At 44.8% G+C, this 17,202-nt stretch overlaps 1 protein-coding gene and 1 long non-coding RNA gene across 11 annotated transcripts in view; one reads left to right on the forward strand and one right to left on the reverse strand.

Moving 5' to 3' along the window:
- Rasgrp3 (RAS guanyl releasing protein 3) overlaps positions 1-17,202 on the forward strand; it is a 116,708-nt gene that overhangs the window by 81,223 nt on the left and 18,283 nt on the right. For 9 of the 10 annotated variants that reach the window (XR_784455.2, XM_010645140.3, XM_033763515.1 and 6 more), the window contains 5 exons: positions 4,100-4,177; positions 6,784-6,900; positions 8,877-8,992; positions 11,939-12,086; positions 17,142-17,178. Coding sequence is in view for 9 of the 10 variants with exons in the window: in XM_010645140.3 (XP_010643442.1) it covers positions 4,100-4,177; positions 6,784-6,900; positions 8,877-8,992; positions 11,939-12,086; positions 17,142-17,178 (496 nt within the window). In the remaining variant the exon portion in view is untranslated. The remainder of the gene's footprint in view (positions 1-4,099; positions 4,178-6,783; positions 6,901-8,876; positions 8,993-11,938; positions 12,087-17,141; positions 17,179-17,202) is intronic. The other variant, XM_010645170.3, reaches the window with a different exon arrangement.
- Positions 4,184-10,678, reverse strand: LOC117286131. The gene is made up of 3 exons (XR_004517229.1): positions 10,601-10,678; positions 5,451-5,815; positions 4,184-4,439 (listed from the first exon to the last, which is right to left on the reverse strand). It is a non-coding gene; the product is annotated as an uncharacterized LOC117286131 (long non-coding RNA).

Below are 17,202 nucleotides of genomic sequence, written 5' to 3' on the forward strand. Positions count from 1 at the left end.
GAAGGAGAAGGAGAAGGAGAAGGAGAAGGAGAAGGAGAAGGAGAAGGAGAAGGAGAAGGAGAAGGAGAAGGAGAAGGAGAAGGAGAAGGAGAAGGAGAAGGAGAAGGAGAAGGAGAAGGAGAAGGAGAAGGAGAAGGAGAAGAAGAAGAAGAAGAAGAAGAAGAAGAAGAAGAAGAAGAAGAAGAAGAAGAAGAAGAAGAAGAAGGAGAAGAGGAGGAGGAGTTCCATTCAGGTCACTGTATAGGAAGTTTTTTTGTCCTGTGGGAACAGCAATCTTGGCAACTACACAAGGCAGAGAAAAGCTACTGATCTCTCATGGCCAGGAAGCAAAGAGAGGGAAGAAGAAGAAATGGCTGTAGCCCCACAGTTCCCTTCAAGGTTATGTCCCAGTGTTCTAAAGTTCACCACAGCCCTACCTCTTAGACCTTCCGTGAGGTAGCAACAGCTCACTTGGGCCTTTAGGGGACATTGAAGATCCAAACTAGCTGAGTGTGGTGGTGCATATTTGTAATCCAGCACTCCTGGAGGCTGAGGCAGGTGCATTGCAAGGTCACTGAGCCATTTATCAACTTAGGAAAACCTGTCTCAAAGTAATAAGGCTTTTTAAAGAGCTGGGGACGTAACGCACGCACACACACAGAGGCACAAAGATCCTAACTGTAGCAGAAGGTTTGCTTTGGATGGGCATTTTATCTCCAATGTAGGCATACCATGAACAACTAATTTACTTTATTTCATTTCTGTACAAAATAATACTTCTCTACCTCTCGCCTGGCACAGTGGTGCAGGCCTGTAATCACAACGCTCTGGGACGCTGAAGCAGGAGGACTGCAAGTTTGAGCCTAACTTAAACAACTTAGCAAGTTAGCAAGACCCTGAATCAAAATAAAAAATAAACAAAAGGACTGGGAGTACGGCTCAGCATGAAGAGCCTGAGTTCACTCCCCAGGACCACAGTGACAGTGAGACTTCTCTCCATCCCTCTTCGGAAGATGTGCAGTGAAAGGATTAATTAGAGGACAAGACTTAAGCGGGCAGAACTATGTCACCTTGACCATTACGTCCTTGGCCCCACTGTGTCCCTGGGTTGTGGGTGGCAGACCACAAGACACGTGAAGGAAGGAGGGCCACGCCCCAAGGTGTCAGACTGGGGCAGTTTCTTCTTTCAGGGACCATCTGGAACCAGGAGCTTTGAAACCCAAGGCTTCTGTTTCATGATACACAAAGCAGTATAATTCTTTTCATAGTATTTTTAGCCTTATCGGTTACTTTTACTGTTCTGAGGGTATGCAAATAACTGGAAAGCCCCTGTATTTTCACAGTCTCATTTTTTAAAAAAAGGGGAAGAGTTGCAAAACTGATGAGTGGCGGGGATTTGTCATGCAGGCGTATTTTATTTTACAATGAACACTGACGCCAAAGTGCTTCCTAACATGAAGACTAAATCCGTAACCATCTTTGCTGAAAGGATTGCCCAGTAAATGGAGCGGAACACTTATCAGAAGCATCCAGAGTCAGCAGATATTCTTTTGTTGTTGTTGTTGTTGTTTGTTTGTTTTTGAGACAGGGTCTCACTGTGTAGTGGAGACTGACCTGGAACTCACTATGTAGCCCGGGCTGATCTCGAACTCACAGCGATTCTCCTTCCTCAGCCACCTGAGTGCTGGGATGACAGGTGTGCGCCACCACCCCTGGCTCAGCAGATATTCTTGAACTACGCTGAGAAGCTGTCGCTAGTGTCAAAAGGGTGCATAGAACATAGAATCAATCGCTCTTTGGGCAGCTCCTTGAAGCCCAAAGACCTGAGACAGGAGGTGTGATTGTAGGTGGCAAAGCAGCAAGGGCCGCAGTAGCCCCAAGCGCAGCTTCCCCTTCGCACATAAGCAGCCTGTCACAGCCTCTGGCTGCTGCACCAACTGGAGCCAAACCCTGCAGTTGTGGCCTTCGAAGCAACCGGATCAGACCCTCATTAGCTCATTTACCCTTCACCACCGTCCCAGTTGGGGGAGCTCTTGTTGGTGCTTTTACAGATCAGGAGATTGAAACTCAGGGGGGTTAACTGCTTGTCCAGATTCACACTCCTCATTAGGAGAAAACAAACATATGGAGAAGACAAAACCCTTGCCACGTCTAGGCATCCGTTGTCCAGTTAACATGGAAAAATACCCAAGAAGGCTTTGTTTCTTTGGAAGAAGCATCTCCTGACTGAGTGTGCGGCTCCCTTGGGTTTCTGCTTGGCTGTCCTGGTGCTTCTGTTGTCTCATCAGTCGCCCCAGGACTCGGAAGCTGAATCAGGAGGACCTTGCTCCTCAAGGTCCAGATTAACTCCTGATGGCAAAGAATTCTGCAGGAAGAAGTCACTGGTTTTTTTTTTTTTTTGTCTCTTTGTGGAGCCTCCCAAACTGTGAGCCCACAAGCTGGGAAGAGGGCACGAATATGGCAAAGACAGATGGGCTACCCACTTTCAAGAGGCTTCAAGCTTAACAGTCATCTGCTGAGGGATTCAACAAATGGTGGGCAACTGCCTGGGGCAAATATATTTTATTCCGCGTGTGTGGAATTCTAAAAATGGGTTGCCATTGCTGGGGTTTAAATATGGTGCTATTTCATAGGAAGTTCCAGGTTCTGACTTGACAAATCGGAAGAGTTTGCCAACCCGACATCAGTTGTCAGGCTGTCACCCATTCGCCGTGTTCAGTAGTGGCTGCCCCAGTTGTCACAGATCAGACCTCCCAATTGCTGCCCTGACAGAGAGCTGGTGTCAGATCCCGCTGGCCATCACACATCTTCTCTCCTGCCGTGGAGCTGAGAGGCGAGATCTCTAGGTTATTTGTGCCTACAGACTCTCATTTTTTTCCTTCCCCAAATAATACATTGTCGTATCATTGCACTACTCTATCAAAAGATTCCTCTTCAAGTTGGGCTCAGTGACACATGCCTGTAATCCCAGCTACTCAGGAGACTGAGGCAGGAGGAGTGCAAGTTCAAGTCCAGCTGGGACAACTCAGTGAGACCCTGACTCAAAGTAAAAAGGGCTGGGGAAGGAGCCCAGTGGTACAGCACTTGCCTGGCACACAGGAACCCTGGGTTCAGTCTCCAGGGCTGGGGGAAATCACTTCTGTGCATCCCACCCATTTTTTACTTAATGGGCTGGCTCCCAAGGCCAGTATTCAAAGCTGGGCTGCTCCACAGAACCTCTGCTCTTACACACTCACTGTGCTGCCTCCCTGAAGGACTCCTGGAGCTTTTGGAGTGGGACAACCCACCTCACATTTAGCGTGCTTGGTGTGAACATGGCTTTTTGTGTTTTAAGTCTTACCCCAACACTTACTCTTCAGGGCAGGGAATAATTTTATAGTACTGTGAATCACCAGGACTTAGCACAGTGTTCAAAAAAGATAGAAACTGGGCCAGGGATGTAGCTCAGTGGTTCCTCTGCCTGCTTTGCAAGCGTAAGGTCCTGAGTTTGATCCCTGGTACAAAAAAAAAAAAAAAAAAAAAAAAAAAAAAGAGAGAGAGAGAGAGAGAGAACTAGAAACTGTGTTAATAGAGAGAGAGAACTAGAAACTGTGTTAATTCTTCTTTATTTCCCCAGATCCTTAATCGAGCTTTGAAGGCAGCATTTATTACATTTATAGGTATTACTCTATGCGTCTGTCCTTGCCTTGAGTGTGAAAACCTCAAGTTTCCTTTGTCTGTTGCTCAGAATTTAGTGCTTAGAGGCTTGGTGGCAAACACCTGTACTCCTAGCACTCGGGAGGCTGAGGCAGGAGGACTGCTGCAAGTTCAAGGCCAGCCTGAACTACACAGTGAGACACTGTCTCAAACAAAACAAAACAAAAAAACTTAGCACTTAGGAGTAGCTCCATAAATATGAGAGGCAAACCAAGTGACGGTTTAGTGAAGCTAATGATCACAACAGGATTTTTTTCTTTTTTTTACATTGCTTCCCACCTCTGTGTGCCATATTTTTATTGTTCTGCATTCATTCAAGTTATTGGACATTGGACTTAAGTGACGAATTTGAAAAATATTCCAGCAATGTGAGCAGAAAGACAGGATCCAGCACAAGTATTTACCCCTTTTCCTTTCCTTGTAGCTCTCTCTGGACCTCTATCACACAGAAGATGATATTTATAGACTGTCACTGGTGCTGGAACCTAGAAATTCTAAATCGGTGGGTATTGTTTTCTAAGATCAGTGCTAAGCACCAGTATTTGTCATTTAGAGTAAGTGGTGGTTACAGTGGTATTTGGTGTTCTAAAGATGGAATATAAGTTTTAAAAATCTACATTATTCCCATTTTATCGATGAAACAGCATCACCTTGACAGTGTAAGAATTATTTCTTCCCATAAGACAGCGATAAAGATGAAGAGCATCATTCCCGTTATTGTTAATATTGCCGATCTTCTATTTCTTGTATCCTCTGTAGCACACCTACATATGGGACACAAAAGGAAAAAAGTTATCTTGAAGATGAGTTATAACCTTCCAAGCTTTTGTGTACACACACACACACACACACACACACACACACGCAAATTCCACTCAACACAAAATTAGATTTAATAAATTTCAAATACCCTGACCCTACCTCACAAACCTTCTCCTTCAGGGTTTAACCTAGCTTAGAATTTCGGCATCACACTGAATAGTGTCTCACTTAATGGATGGCTGACTCCTAGTAAATAAACATTGTACATCCACACAGTTGCTTTAGTAAATGTATGCTGTTGAATTTTAGACATTTTGCTCTAACTTAAAAAAAATGCCTGTGCTAGGCATGGTTGTGCATGACTGTAATCAGGACTCTGGAAGGCTGAGGCCGGAGGATTACAAATTCAAGCTCAGCCTGGAGAACATAGAGACTTAGGGAAACCCTGCCTCAAAATAAAACTAAAACCAAGGGTTTGAAATGTAGCTCAGGGCGAAGGCCCTAGGTTCAATACTCAGTACTGTACAGGGAGGTGGGGGAAGGTAAGAAAGAAAAACTAAAGAAGCCAGGATGAATTTAAAATTCACAATGAAAATAAGACTTGCGTGTTGAAGGGAAAAATAAAACTGTCTGGTGCCCTGTTTTCTTACAAAGCGCTCAAGCACTGCCTTCTTGCCAGCTGAACAGCAGGTCTAGGCCAAGTCTATGAATACGGGCAGCAGGGGACTGAAGCTGCTCTCTGGCCCCCAAGCCTGGGTCAGGGCGGGCAGCACCTGTGGCTCAGCTCCACCCGCAGGGCCCCTCCACTGTCCCCAGGGACCGTGCAGAGCAGCAGGGAGGCGCGGCCCAGGCACTGGGGCTAGGTTCTCCAGACTGTTCGAGTTAGCAGGACGAAGAGAGATCTAGAAAGAAAGGCAAAGCTACAGGGCAGGACTTTGCAAGCTCCTGCCTCGTCCCTGTGTTCAAGGAGCCTGTGTGCGAAGCCTCACGGCGCCTGTGTGCAGATTTCTCACCTCGGCCTCCCTCACCAGGCGTCATGATTGCTGCTATCCTGGCAGCTGAGAAACCGGGCCTGAGCAGCGCAGGTGCCTTATGGAGGTCTCGCAGTCAGGAAGTTACCACTGGGGCTCAGTCCCAGGCTCATCTTCAAGGTCAGGGCCTTTTCCACCATCCCTCCTGTCACGAGCAAGTTGGGAAAGGCCATTTCCGCACAGTCGTGTGTTTTGTGCTCCTTTAGGTCTGTTTCAGTTTTAGGATGAGGTTTTGCCAGTCTGAGCAGACAGTTCCATCAGACACAGAGGTCATGGGGCCGGGGATTTAGCTCAGTGGTTCCTCCATCTGTCTCTCAAGTGCAAGGTCCCCAGTTCGATCCCCGGTACTACACACGCACACACAGACACACACAAAGAAAAACCAAAAACATATTAAGGATGACCGGATTTCACTTGGAAGTTTGCAATATCTTTTTGTGCCCTCTGAATTCACTGTAGTGCTTCAGCACACACTGCTGAAGAGTTTGGGCCTGAGTTAGATCCCCAGTACCCCCCCCACAAAAAAGAGAGAAAGAGATTTAAGCCAGACTCAGACTGGTATTACATGTTTTCCCTAATACATATAATCTAAAACAAAACCAACATGATCTGAAAGGAGGGAGACTATTGTTAGACAAGAGGACAAGAATAAGGGGGAGAAGGAGGGTAAGAAGGGGATACATGTGATCAAAATGTATTATATGCATGTATAAGAAATAAAACACAAATCATAAAAAAGGATGGTTTAGTGATATTTGGGGAACTTGGGTAGGCTATTTGGATGGGCTGGGAGGGCTTTATTTTTCTGCATTTAAGAATAGTGGAACTGCCTATGTAGTAATCCCAGCATTCTGGAAGACTAAGACAGGAGTTTCACAAGTTCAAGCCCTGCCTGGGCAACTTCACAAAACTTTGTCTCAAAATAAAAAGGGTGAGGATGGGCTGGGGATTTAGCTCAGTGGTTCCGTTGCCTCCCTTGAAAGTGCAAGGTCCAGAGTTTGATCTCTGGTACTAAAAACAAACAAATAAAAGGGTGGTGATGTAGCTCAGTGTGAAGACCCTGGGTTCAGTTCTTTGACCCATAAGGGGAGTGGGGAACCCCTTTACCCTGCTATTGAACAAGATAGTCTATCAAAATACGTATTTACTTACAGAACAGATTCCATTCACAGAGGATGATTGTTTAATGAACAGTTTAGTCTATGTGAATGTAAGTTTTCACCAGTGTTATTAATATACAAACTGTCTCTCTCAGTGTCCCTAGTCCTAGTGGTGAAAAAGTGTTGCGCTGATAAATGTGTGTGCTTTCTTTCAGCAGCCTACCTCCCCTACGACGCCCACTAAGACTGTGGTGCCCCTGGATTGGGCATCTGGGGTGATGCCAAAGCCAGACCCCACGGTCATCAACAAGCACATAAGAAAATTAGTTGAGGTAGGTTACTGAGGGAGACTACATAGCACTAGAATGCTCCTTTCTCTTTCTAGAATGTTCTGTGATTGCCCAGAGTTAGATTTCACGGACCCAATGAAGCCCATGAAATCAGCTCTCTGGCAGATGGGACGAATTTAGCCTTCAGGGGAGAATCTATCGGAATGACCCCCTGTCCATCTTGGCAGTGTGTTCTTTGCCCACATACTCTCAGCCACTTGCAGTTCCTTTCTTTCTACTTGATATACTTTTGGGGAATTAGAATCATGCGTGAAAACCCATTTGGGTCACAATATGTCTGTCACCAAAATTAAATTACTTGAGGGCAGGGATATATCCTTCGAGTTGGATAGTTTTACTTGCTGTGTATTTTCACAGCAGTTGGGAGATTTCTCCTGAGGGAGGGGCTGAGATGGCCCTAAAGTCCAGTGGGGGCCTCAGCATGATGTGGCAGTGACAGAACCAAATTTCAGCCAGGGCAGGTGAGGAAGGAAGGGCCTGCCTGCCCCGGAAGACTGGCTGTTTACTTCACCTTCTTGTTCCAAGTGCATCTAGTGTCTCATATCTGGGGAAAATTTAATATTTTCCAACCGGAGAGATTTTTAAAAAGAAGTTTTGTATGCATTTTCATAGAGTTGGGTACCTTTCCATGGACGGATTGGCCCTTTGCCTTTTTACTTTGGTGATTGCCTATTTTACTTTTGTGCCTTTGCTCTCTCATGTTGCAAATAATTTGCTGTTACTTATCTTGAGCTTTTTTTGCTTCATATATGTTATTTTAATAAAATATATTTGTCTTCTGACTTTAATGTCATGCTAAGACAAACCTTTCCCACTCAAAGATATTTTTTTCTCATTGAAAGAAATGTCTTTTTTTTTTTTTTGGTACCGGGAATCAAATTTAGGACCTTGAGCTTGCAAGGCAGGTGGAGAACCACGGAGGTGAGTCCCCAGCCCCTGCCCACTCAAAGATTTTGAAACATAAAAAAGCTTCTTGTGTCTTTCCTTTGTTATTTTTATAGCTTTATTATTATTATCACATTAAAATATTTAATGCATATGGAGTTTAGTTTGGGGACAGTTGATTTTGTAAGATTATTAGCCATTAAAACAGCAGTTATTGGATAATCCATAATTTCCCTGTGAATTTGAAAACATACTTTTTAATATTTCATGAATGTATTTCAAGACTTCATTCTCTGTAGTAAGTTGTATTATGTTGTTTTGATAAAAATAGACTTACAGAGTGGTTCATTTCTGAAAGGGCATGTTCTTTCTTATTATAACTTATTCTAAACAAATTTAAGCTATTAACGTATTCATTTCTATTTGAACTTTTTTCTTTCTTTCTTTTTTTTTTTTTTTTTTTTTTTTTCACCGGGATTCACACCACGCTTTTTTTTTTTTTTTTTTTTTTTTTTTTTTGGTACCAGGGATCAAACTCAAGACCTTGTACTTTCGAGGCAGGTGGCGGCACCACTGAGCCAAATCCCCAGCCCTCTATTTAAACTTTAGATATAGCATGTGCAATTAAAACAAATACCTTCTGTCAAAATAGGCAGAGTGGTAGGCAGGTAGGTAGATGAATAGATGATTGGTAAATAAAGAATTTAAAATTCCCACTGGGATTATTGGAATTGCATTAAACATATACTTCTAGTTTCTGAGATAATTTAACACGGAAGCTTGGTATTTTTATCATTACGGTGTTAGTTCCCCAAGCCTTAGTCCTACTCAACCCTGAGGTCTCAGTTTAGACTTTGTTTTCTCTAAGAATCTTTCTGAATCTACATCCCTACTTCAAGGGGCTGTATTTTTATCACCCACAAGTCACTTACCCTTGTGTGTTGTAAAGGCTTTCAGACTTAGCTCTCTCCTGCTAGATTCTAAGCCACTCGATGGAAAGGATAATATGCTATCATTGCTTTCAAAATAACAAGTCAAAATGCCATTCAGTAAATACTGTCTTTCTTTCGCAGTCTGTGTTTAGGAACTATGATCATGACCACGATGGGTACATCTCCCAAGAGGACTTTGAAAGTATAGCTGCCAACTTCCCCTTCCTGGATTCCTTCTGTGTACTAGACAAAGATCAGTAAGTTTTAATTCTGTTATATTTTAATATCACTGTCTTAAAGCAAAAAATTACCAGAGGGGAACAGGAAAACCTGCAATTTACATCTTGATGGCTTCAATCTTGGAGATGTGTACATCTTTTTAAATTGGCTTAGTGATTAGTAATCACATGACCTCCTCCTAAACTGAAAGGGGCTGGAAAATGTAGCTCCTACCTGGGCAGCTACCTGATAGTAACAGTGTTAGTCGGCTTTCCTCTGCTGTGATAAAATACTGGATATAAATACATTTGAAGGAGGCAAGATTTATTTTGGCTCGTGGTTTCAGAGGTTTTAGTCCATAGTAATTGGTTCCATTACTTTTAGGACTGTAGCAAGACAGAAATATCATGGTGGAAAGAAGGCTGTTCACGTCATGGCAGCCAGGAAACAGAGTACAAGAGGCAGCCAGGTTGGAAGCGGTCAGGTCCTAGATATAGTCCTTAAGGCCCTGTCCCCATGATCCACTAATTTCAGTTAGGCCCCACCTCCTGTTTCTGTCACTTCCCGGTAATGCCCTCCAATTGTGATCTCATCAGTAGATTAGTCCACCAAAGCCTTTATGATCCAGTCACTTCTTAAAAGGCCTTCTACAGCCTTCAACACAATGGGCCTTTGGGGGGGCATTTTATTTTTTCAGTACTGGGGATCAAACTCAGGTCTTGGGCTTGCAAAGCAGGTGGCAGCACCACTGAGATAAATCCCCAGTCCCTGGGGGGACATTTTAGATATAACTCCAATAGTAATAGATTTATATGATGAAAGGTAATGCTCATGTTAGGTAACAAGCATTGCTCTAAATTTCTCTGTTAAGCTATGGAAGGGCTAAGCCAGAGCTGCTGCCTATGATTATGCTCCAGAGGCCCTGTTCACTTTGTATTCTAGTAAGTGCGACCCTGGGCTGTGAACCCAGTGAGCCTCTCTATATTTATATCTATCTCGATGTATCTGTAATCTCCTGGTCTATACACAATTTGTTTCCATTAATGTGCTCTCAACAGGAAACCAGGCTCCTTATGTGTGTTTATGTTTAAACGCAGAGATTGCAGGAAAACTTGTTCTTCTTAAGGCCAGCTGGGCATAGCAGCACATGCCTATAATCCTATAATACTTGGGAGACTGAGGCAGGAAGATCACTGAGAGTTCAAGGACAGCCTGGGCTATGTCACACACACACAAAAAGAACAAGACATGGAATGACTCTTCAATTTTTATACATTTTATCAGTAAAATGTTGTTAATAGGAAATAAAATCAATACATTGTATCAGGTATTATTTAAATTATCTTGCATATGAGATAAGAAAGAGATCTTAAATGCTTATGTTTAGAATAAGCCCTCAGGGACTTCACTTCTACGTGTACTGTCTGAAGGCAATAAATGGATCCTGAAGAAGAACCAGAAAAAGGGGGAGCTAGAGAGGAAGACGAACCAGTGCAACACGGAACCACAGGGTCTACATAGGGAGAGTGTCAGAAGGAAACACGTTCCCATGTGACATGCTGCGGAGGTCAGCAGAGTCCTTGGGGAGAGGCTACTGAGAATGTCTGCCGTCACAGTGTCAGTAGAATACAGGCTCAGAATCTTACCTGTGTGAGGAATAATGGATTGTCTTAGTTACCTTCTTGTTGCTGAGACATAATACCACAACTTGAGGAAAGGTTTTTGGCTTACAGTTTGCAGCTATGTTTGTAGCATAGTCAGCTGATTCCAAGGCAGAGCAGCATAGCAGAGGAGAAACTGGTCATTGCCTGGCTGTGAGAAAAATCACAGGGGACCAAGGGAGGAGGGAGAGCGACCCTTCCGAGCCACGCCCCCAGTGATTCATCTCCTCCAATCAGGCTTTGCCTCCCAGTGGACCTATCCGCTGTTGAGCTTCACACCCTCGTGATCTAATCACCTCCCGTAAGCCACACCTACGAGCAAATGAGGCTTTGGTGGGACGTCTAGATAGAAACCATAATAATGTGGATGGAAGTGGGCAGTCTGATAAAGACTGTTTTAAAAAACTTTGGGGATACAAAGGAGAGAAGACAAGACAGTTGTGAAACGACAGCAAGCCTGAGGAAAGGGATTTATTACGCTGAAAAGTCTCAAGTGTATTTGCAAACAGAGGATGAAAGAGATGAAGAGATTGAGCAGATCCTGGAAGGTGCAGAATCCCGCAGAGGCTGAAAAATGGAGATGAGAGCACCCCTTCCTGTGCCGTAGGAGGACCCAGGAGAAGACAGAGGAGATAGAAACCGTGAACTAGCCAGGAAGGGTAGGGGCTCCAATACCTGACAGTGAGGAGAGGACAATGTGGAGCTCACCTATGTCAAGTAGATTTGATCTTTTTTGAGAAAAAAGCCAGAGTATGTAATGAACTGGGGCGGGTGGGGAGCAAGGTGGGTGGAATTAAACGTTAGTTCTATTTGGGGAAGATCTATAAGAATTGCTGTAATCATTAGGCTCTGAGCAGCGAGAGCTGAATGGAAAGATCACCCAGCAGGCAGCCTTCACGGTGTGAGGCTGAATAGATGTGAGAACATCAGGCCCAGTTAGTACAGTTTCCCCACCTCCAGCCACAGCTTCATCCGTGCAACCCTATTGCTAGGCAAGGGCTAGAAGGAAGCCCTTCCGGAAGCTACTCCTGAGGAAGGAGGGAGACATTCTCCACATGTATGCACTTATGTGCATGGTCCCACACACTCCGACTCACTTACGCTGCCTTTACAAGTGCGTAATTTTCTGCATACTTTCTGAAAAAGGCTTTGAACACCTGAAGCTGTCCTTTAAGGCCCTCTCCTTCTTTCAGAAGTAACAGGCCAATGAATATTCTCATCTGCTTTGGGCCACAAAGCTTTGGAAGGTGGGTAATTGAAGTGTGGCAACTACTTAGCCATATGGAATTCAAGGGTGCTTCTCTTCTTTGATTGTCCTAACAGGGATGGCTTGATCAGTAAAGACGAAATGATGGCCTATTTCCTGAGAGCCAAATCCCAACTGCACTGTAAAATGGGACCAGGATTTATCCATAACTTTCAGGAGATGACCTATCTCAAGCCAACCTTCTGTGAACACTGTGCTGGATTCGTAAGTCTTGTTTCTGTTGTGTGCGGTTATTTTTGCAGCATTCTGAAAAAGTAGGAAAATGGCACACTAAACAGAGGCCATGTTCTGCTTTTGATCTGAAGTAAAACATGCTGGTTCCATGAAATTAAGGATTAAATAAAAGCAAAAGCAAGATCGGTGAGCTTAGCTATGTTCTAAGAATACAGTGCTGGCGAGGAAGGGAAGCCTCTTAGCTGGAGAGAACCATTTGTCTGCTAACTGCTACCAGGAGAAAGGTGTCGGTCAGCCCAGAGGCCTGGCATTTGTTGCCAGTGTTCGTAAGTGGCTGCTGTTAGTGGGAGCATTCGTCGTAGCTAGTTCCTTCTAGTACTCATCTATATGGCATTAATGTCAGGAGAAATCCTTCATGGCATGGCTCAAAATTCTCAACTCTAAAAGGAGAAACATCTTTTGGAGAGAAGATGGTTACCATAATACATACCATTTACTTAACCCTCAACAGTAACAGACTACTTCCATGGACGTGAATATAATCGATTCTCACAGTCAGTCCTTGCGGCAGCTGTTTTACTCCTCTAATTTTGTCTATAAGATAGAGAAGGGCAGAGAGGCTAAGCCAGGTCCCAGGGGCCTGTGGCTCATAACTACCAGAGCTGAGACCTAAACACAAATTCTGAGTCTCAGTCCTACTCTCGGCCCACCCCAGAGGGACACCTGAAGATTGTACACTTTGTCCCCCATGTTTGTAATTCTTTGGAAAGTGGGGTCAGCCTTTGGCCCTGGCCTTAGACAGAGGCTGTTGGGCTCTGCCTGTTTTCTAGTTAATACCCAGCTTCAAGAAAATGACAAATATATTTCAGTTGATGGCGGCCCAGGACACAAGTGAGTAGGATGATTTTTCTCAATACTGGAGCTCACTTATGTCAGCTGTATTCAGCATCATGTCCCAGTATTGACCCACTGAACGTTTGTTTGGTATTTTATGTTACCATCATATTATATTTTTCCCATCCCATTCTTGAAGAATTGCCTTTGGAGCTGGACATAGTGGTACCCACCTATAATCCCAGCACTCGGGAGGCTGAGGCAGGAGGGTTGCCACAAGTTTGGAGCCAGCCTGGGCTACATAGTGAGATCCTATCTCAAAAAAAAAAAAATGGCATTGGGAAGCCCAAGAGTGGAGTTTCTATTCAAGCACACCCACCTCTGAGAGTGGTAAATAAGAGACAGCTCTTTCAGCAAAGATCAGCTCAAAGTGGTCATAGCAGCTCCTGTGGTCAAGGGTCAAGGACAGCCTACTCACTCTCCCTACCCACTCCAGGGAAGGAGAACTTCCTCTTCACGTGGTGTCTTCCTCTGGAGCACATCACCAACCACTTTATTGTAAAATGAATGCACCGTGGGTCTCCAGTTCTCTATTCTGATGGGAAGTTTAGGGAGTATCTAGACCCCAAATGCTGACGCAGGATGGGGCTGTGTGTGACACCGTCCTGCAAAGTGGGACCCACTGGACAGAGGTCAGGCTGTCAGGCATGGCGCAGCTCAGCCAAGTCAGGATGGCCCATCTGTCCTTTGGTGGCTATGAGAGTCAGAGGCTCCTACCAGCTCTTCGGGTCTCTCCTTGACCTTGCTATCCAGCCTTCTATCCTGTCTCCCTTCATCCAGTTGGTACATCTGATCTGGTCTCCATTCACATACATTAAAAAGTGCATTGGTTTTCAAAGGAATTTCCAAATAGAACCCTAAAGGTGTGTCACATAAAGGTATTGTGAGGAAACAGAAGGAACCACTCTTCCAGTGCCTGGATTATCTGCTCTGGACATAAATTCCACTTCAAAGGGAAGAAAGACACCAACAGAAACCACTTACCCTGCAGTGTATTTATTTCAGAAGTAGGATTCCAGAAGTGAAAGGCATTGGTTATCCCTGATCACAGGTCTTTTGTTGTTGTTTTGTTTGTTTGTTTGGTTTTTTGAGACACGGTCTCACTATGTAGTTGAACCTGACCTGGAACTCACTATGCAGCCCAGGCTGGTCTCAAACTCAGCGATCCTCCTGCCTCAGCCCCCCCTAGTGCTGGGATTACAGGCGTGTGCCACCACGCCCGCCTATCACAGGTCTTTTGTAGATGAAAATCTGGGATCTAGAGAAGTCAAGTGACTTCCTTGAGGTCACACAGATTATTAGCAGTGGAACCAGGACTGGGAGCCATAGCTAGGTCTCCTGACTCTCAGTCCAGTGCCCCTTACACCAGAGAGAACTCCTCCAAACATCACGGCAGACAGAGGACCGTGGGAAATCCTCCCACACACCCATCTACATGAGGTCACCTCCTGCTGTCCTTGGCTGGCCCACTCACCCAAGTGAGTTTCCTGGTTGGTGTTCTGGTTTTTAAAGGAGCATTAGTACTGTCCCCCCCTGCCCCGCTGACCAGACTGTCCAGCAGGGCCTGCAGCTGTGCTGTGAGGTTCTATACCTGCATTTAGGAAACCCCCTCTTACCTCATGTCCTTTCTGGTCCTACCCATGGCTCTGCTCACTCACAGGGACACCCAGAAGCAATGGCTCCCTGTGTTTCCCTTAGGTGACACATGCTTCTGTCCCTACTCACTAGCCGAGACCCCACCAAGTGACTTCACCTCTGTGTACGTCAGAGTCCTTATCTGAAAATGTGGAAAATATTATTCCTGTATGGAAAACATGAGCACTGAGTGCGTTATTCTAGGCAAAGGGCTTAAAACTGTGCCTTTCACATAGCAGGAGTTCAGTACATGTCAGAACAATTTTTGTTCTAGAGTGCTCCAGGCTGTGGGCCCTTGTAAAGTTATTTAATTCCCTGGATCATCACGCTCACATTTTACAAAGGAGAAGCCAGCTGGATCACCTTAAAAATTCTCATAGTTCACGGCAAGATGTGACTGTCCTCGCCACTCACAGCCCTTTCTTGTGCCCATCTCTCTTCTGGTCTCCTCTCCACTCCTGAGCCTTGCTACCCACTAGTTTTCCAATAGTCCTTCCTATCTTGCTGAGTCACTAAGTTGCTCAGGCTAGTCTTGAACTTGTGACCTTCCTGCCTCAGCCTTCCAGAGTGCTGGGATTATAAGTGTGCACCACCACACCCAACTGTCTACTAAGTTTATTTTTTTAAAAAAATTTCAAGTTAGTATATGTTTGAGAACACATAATGAATACTTGATCTTGGGGAGTTGGTACACAAATATATGATATCTTAATCTTTTTTACTTCCCTTCCCCCTCCCTCCATCTCTATTATATTTTTATTTTATATTCCCATTCTCCAGGGCTCTATGTTCCTGTTCCCCCAAGTAACTTTGAAGGCTCAGGGGAATCTTTTGAGCTTTCCATTGGTAGAGTTTGACAGTCAAGGAGAGGAAAGAAGCTGTCTTTTTTTTTCTTTTTTTTTGAGACAGGGTCTCACTGTGTAGTTGAGACTGACCTGGAACTCACTATGTAGCCCAGGCTGGTCTCGAACTCACAGCGATCCTCCTGCCTCAGCCTCCCAAGTGCTGGGATTACAGGTGTGCGCCACCATGCCCGGCTAAGAAGCCATCTTAATGATGTCCTTGAGTTGCTCCTTAGCAACTGCTGACTCTTCTGAGAAGGCCATGTTGCCCAGTGCCATTGATACACTGGGGACAGTACCCACACCTGCCCAGGAGGCCGCTGGCCCTGCTTCTTTCAACATCATTTTATTAAGTAAAGAGAACCCACCTAACCTAACCATGGACTAGGTTGGGCAGGCAGCTTTTCCAACTTGAGCTAAGCCCATTTTGCTGAACACAGCCCAGTACTATAGTTGTTTGGTGTTCATGGTGCCCATGTGCCAGTGCTGGGGGGCAAAGGAGGAACATGGCAAGGTCACCTTCCTCGTGGCTCTAGAAGGAATCTGTCAGGAGCAAAGATACCACCCAGGACACTTCCTGAGCTGCCCAGGCAGACTCTCTATTGATGCCTAGCCCTCAAAGCTCTCCTGGCCGTGTGTCATGTTGAACAAATCGGAACATTACAGTACCTTGGCTTCAAGCTACTTGGCTTTAGTTTTTATTGTAGAACCAGACACTATTTCTTCTATAAAGTAGAATGAATGGCCCAGAGAACCAGGCATGAGAGGTTGGTTTTATGGACAGAAAAGAGCTGAAGAAAGCAGAAATAAAGAACAAAAAGCAGATTGGTTGTATCCAAGTTACTTTCCTGGTGAGGCAGGGAAAAGAGACATAAAGAATAAAGAAATAACTCATTGGTTCCCTTCAGACTGTGGAAGGATGAAGACATAGGGAACTTCGTTACCATGAAGTTGAAACTGGCCTCTTTGGGAAATTTGGCAGTTATCTCTCAATTTCTCCTGGTTTCTGGGAAGGTTGGGTACAAAGCTTAGTTTCCTCTTGGTTTCATCAGTGACTTCATTTTGATTTATAGTCTGGTCCGCTGGATCCCAGTGCAGCACCCTCGTCCAAAACAATGACTGCCTATAATTTTTATTTCACGATCACTTCTTACTTATTAACTGTGGTGGGAAGAATCCGAGCCTTTTCTACCTGACTTTAGCTTGGCAAAAACCACGCACAGAGCAAACTGAGGAGCCTCAATATGTGAATAATGAAGATCGATTCTGTATTCAAAGTGCACTACAAATACTCAGAAAATGAGTGCCAAAATCCAGATTAATAAGTGTACCTCTCAGTTTGCTGTATTTCCCGTTAAGGGGCCCAGAGCAGCAGCTAGTGTCACGGAAATGAAGGCAGAGGGAACGAGGGGCTTCCGGAGACCGGGCAGTCTTCTCTCCTGTAAATTCCATCAAAGCCCAGCAGCGCATGTAGTTTCCCACTCCGCCTCCCATTTGGCTCCGGGGAAGAAAAGGGAAGCAGAACCCATGTTATCACCACAGCTGGCGTGGGCTGCAGAGGGCTCCTCTCTCCCACAGGAAGGGTGTTAAGAGCAGCTACATCCTGTTTGTGCCCTTCAGTCCTGAAGCATCCGAGGACTTCCTTTGCTGGGGCCCGGTTTGCCTTCCAGATTTCTCTTCAGATGTCCTAACATTCAGTTCTCTTTTGTTACAGCTCTGGGGTATAATCAAACAAGGATACAAATGCAAAGGTAAAAAAAAAAAAAAAAAAAAAA

The sequence above is a fragment of the Fukomys damarensis genome, unplaced genomic scaffold, assembly GCF_012274545.1.
Source record: "Fukomys damarensis isolate Sample0158 unplaced genomic scaffold, DMR_v1.0_HiC HiC_scaffold_2, whole genome shotgun sequence".
In the NCBI taxonomy this organism is placed as follows: domain Eukaryota; kingdom Metazoa; phylum Chordata; class Mammalia; order Rodentia; family Bathyergidae; genus Fukomys; species Fukomys damarensis.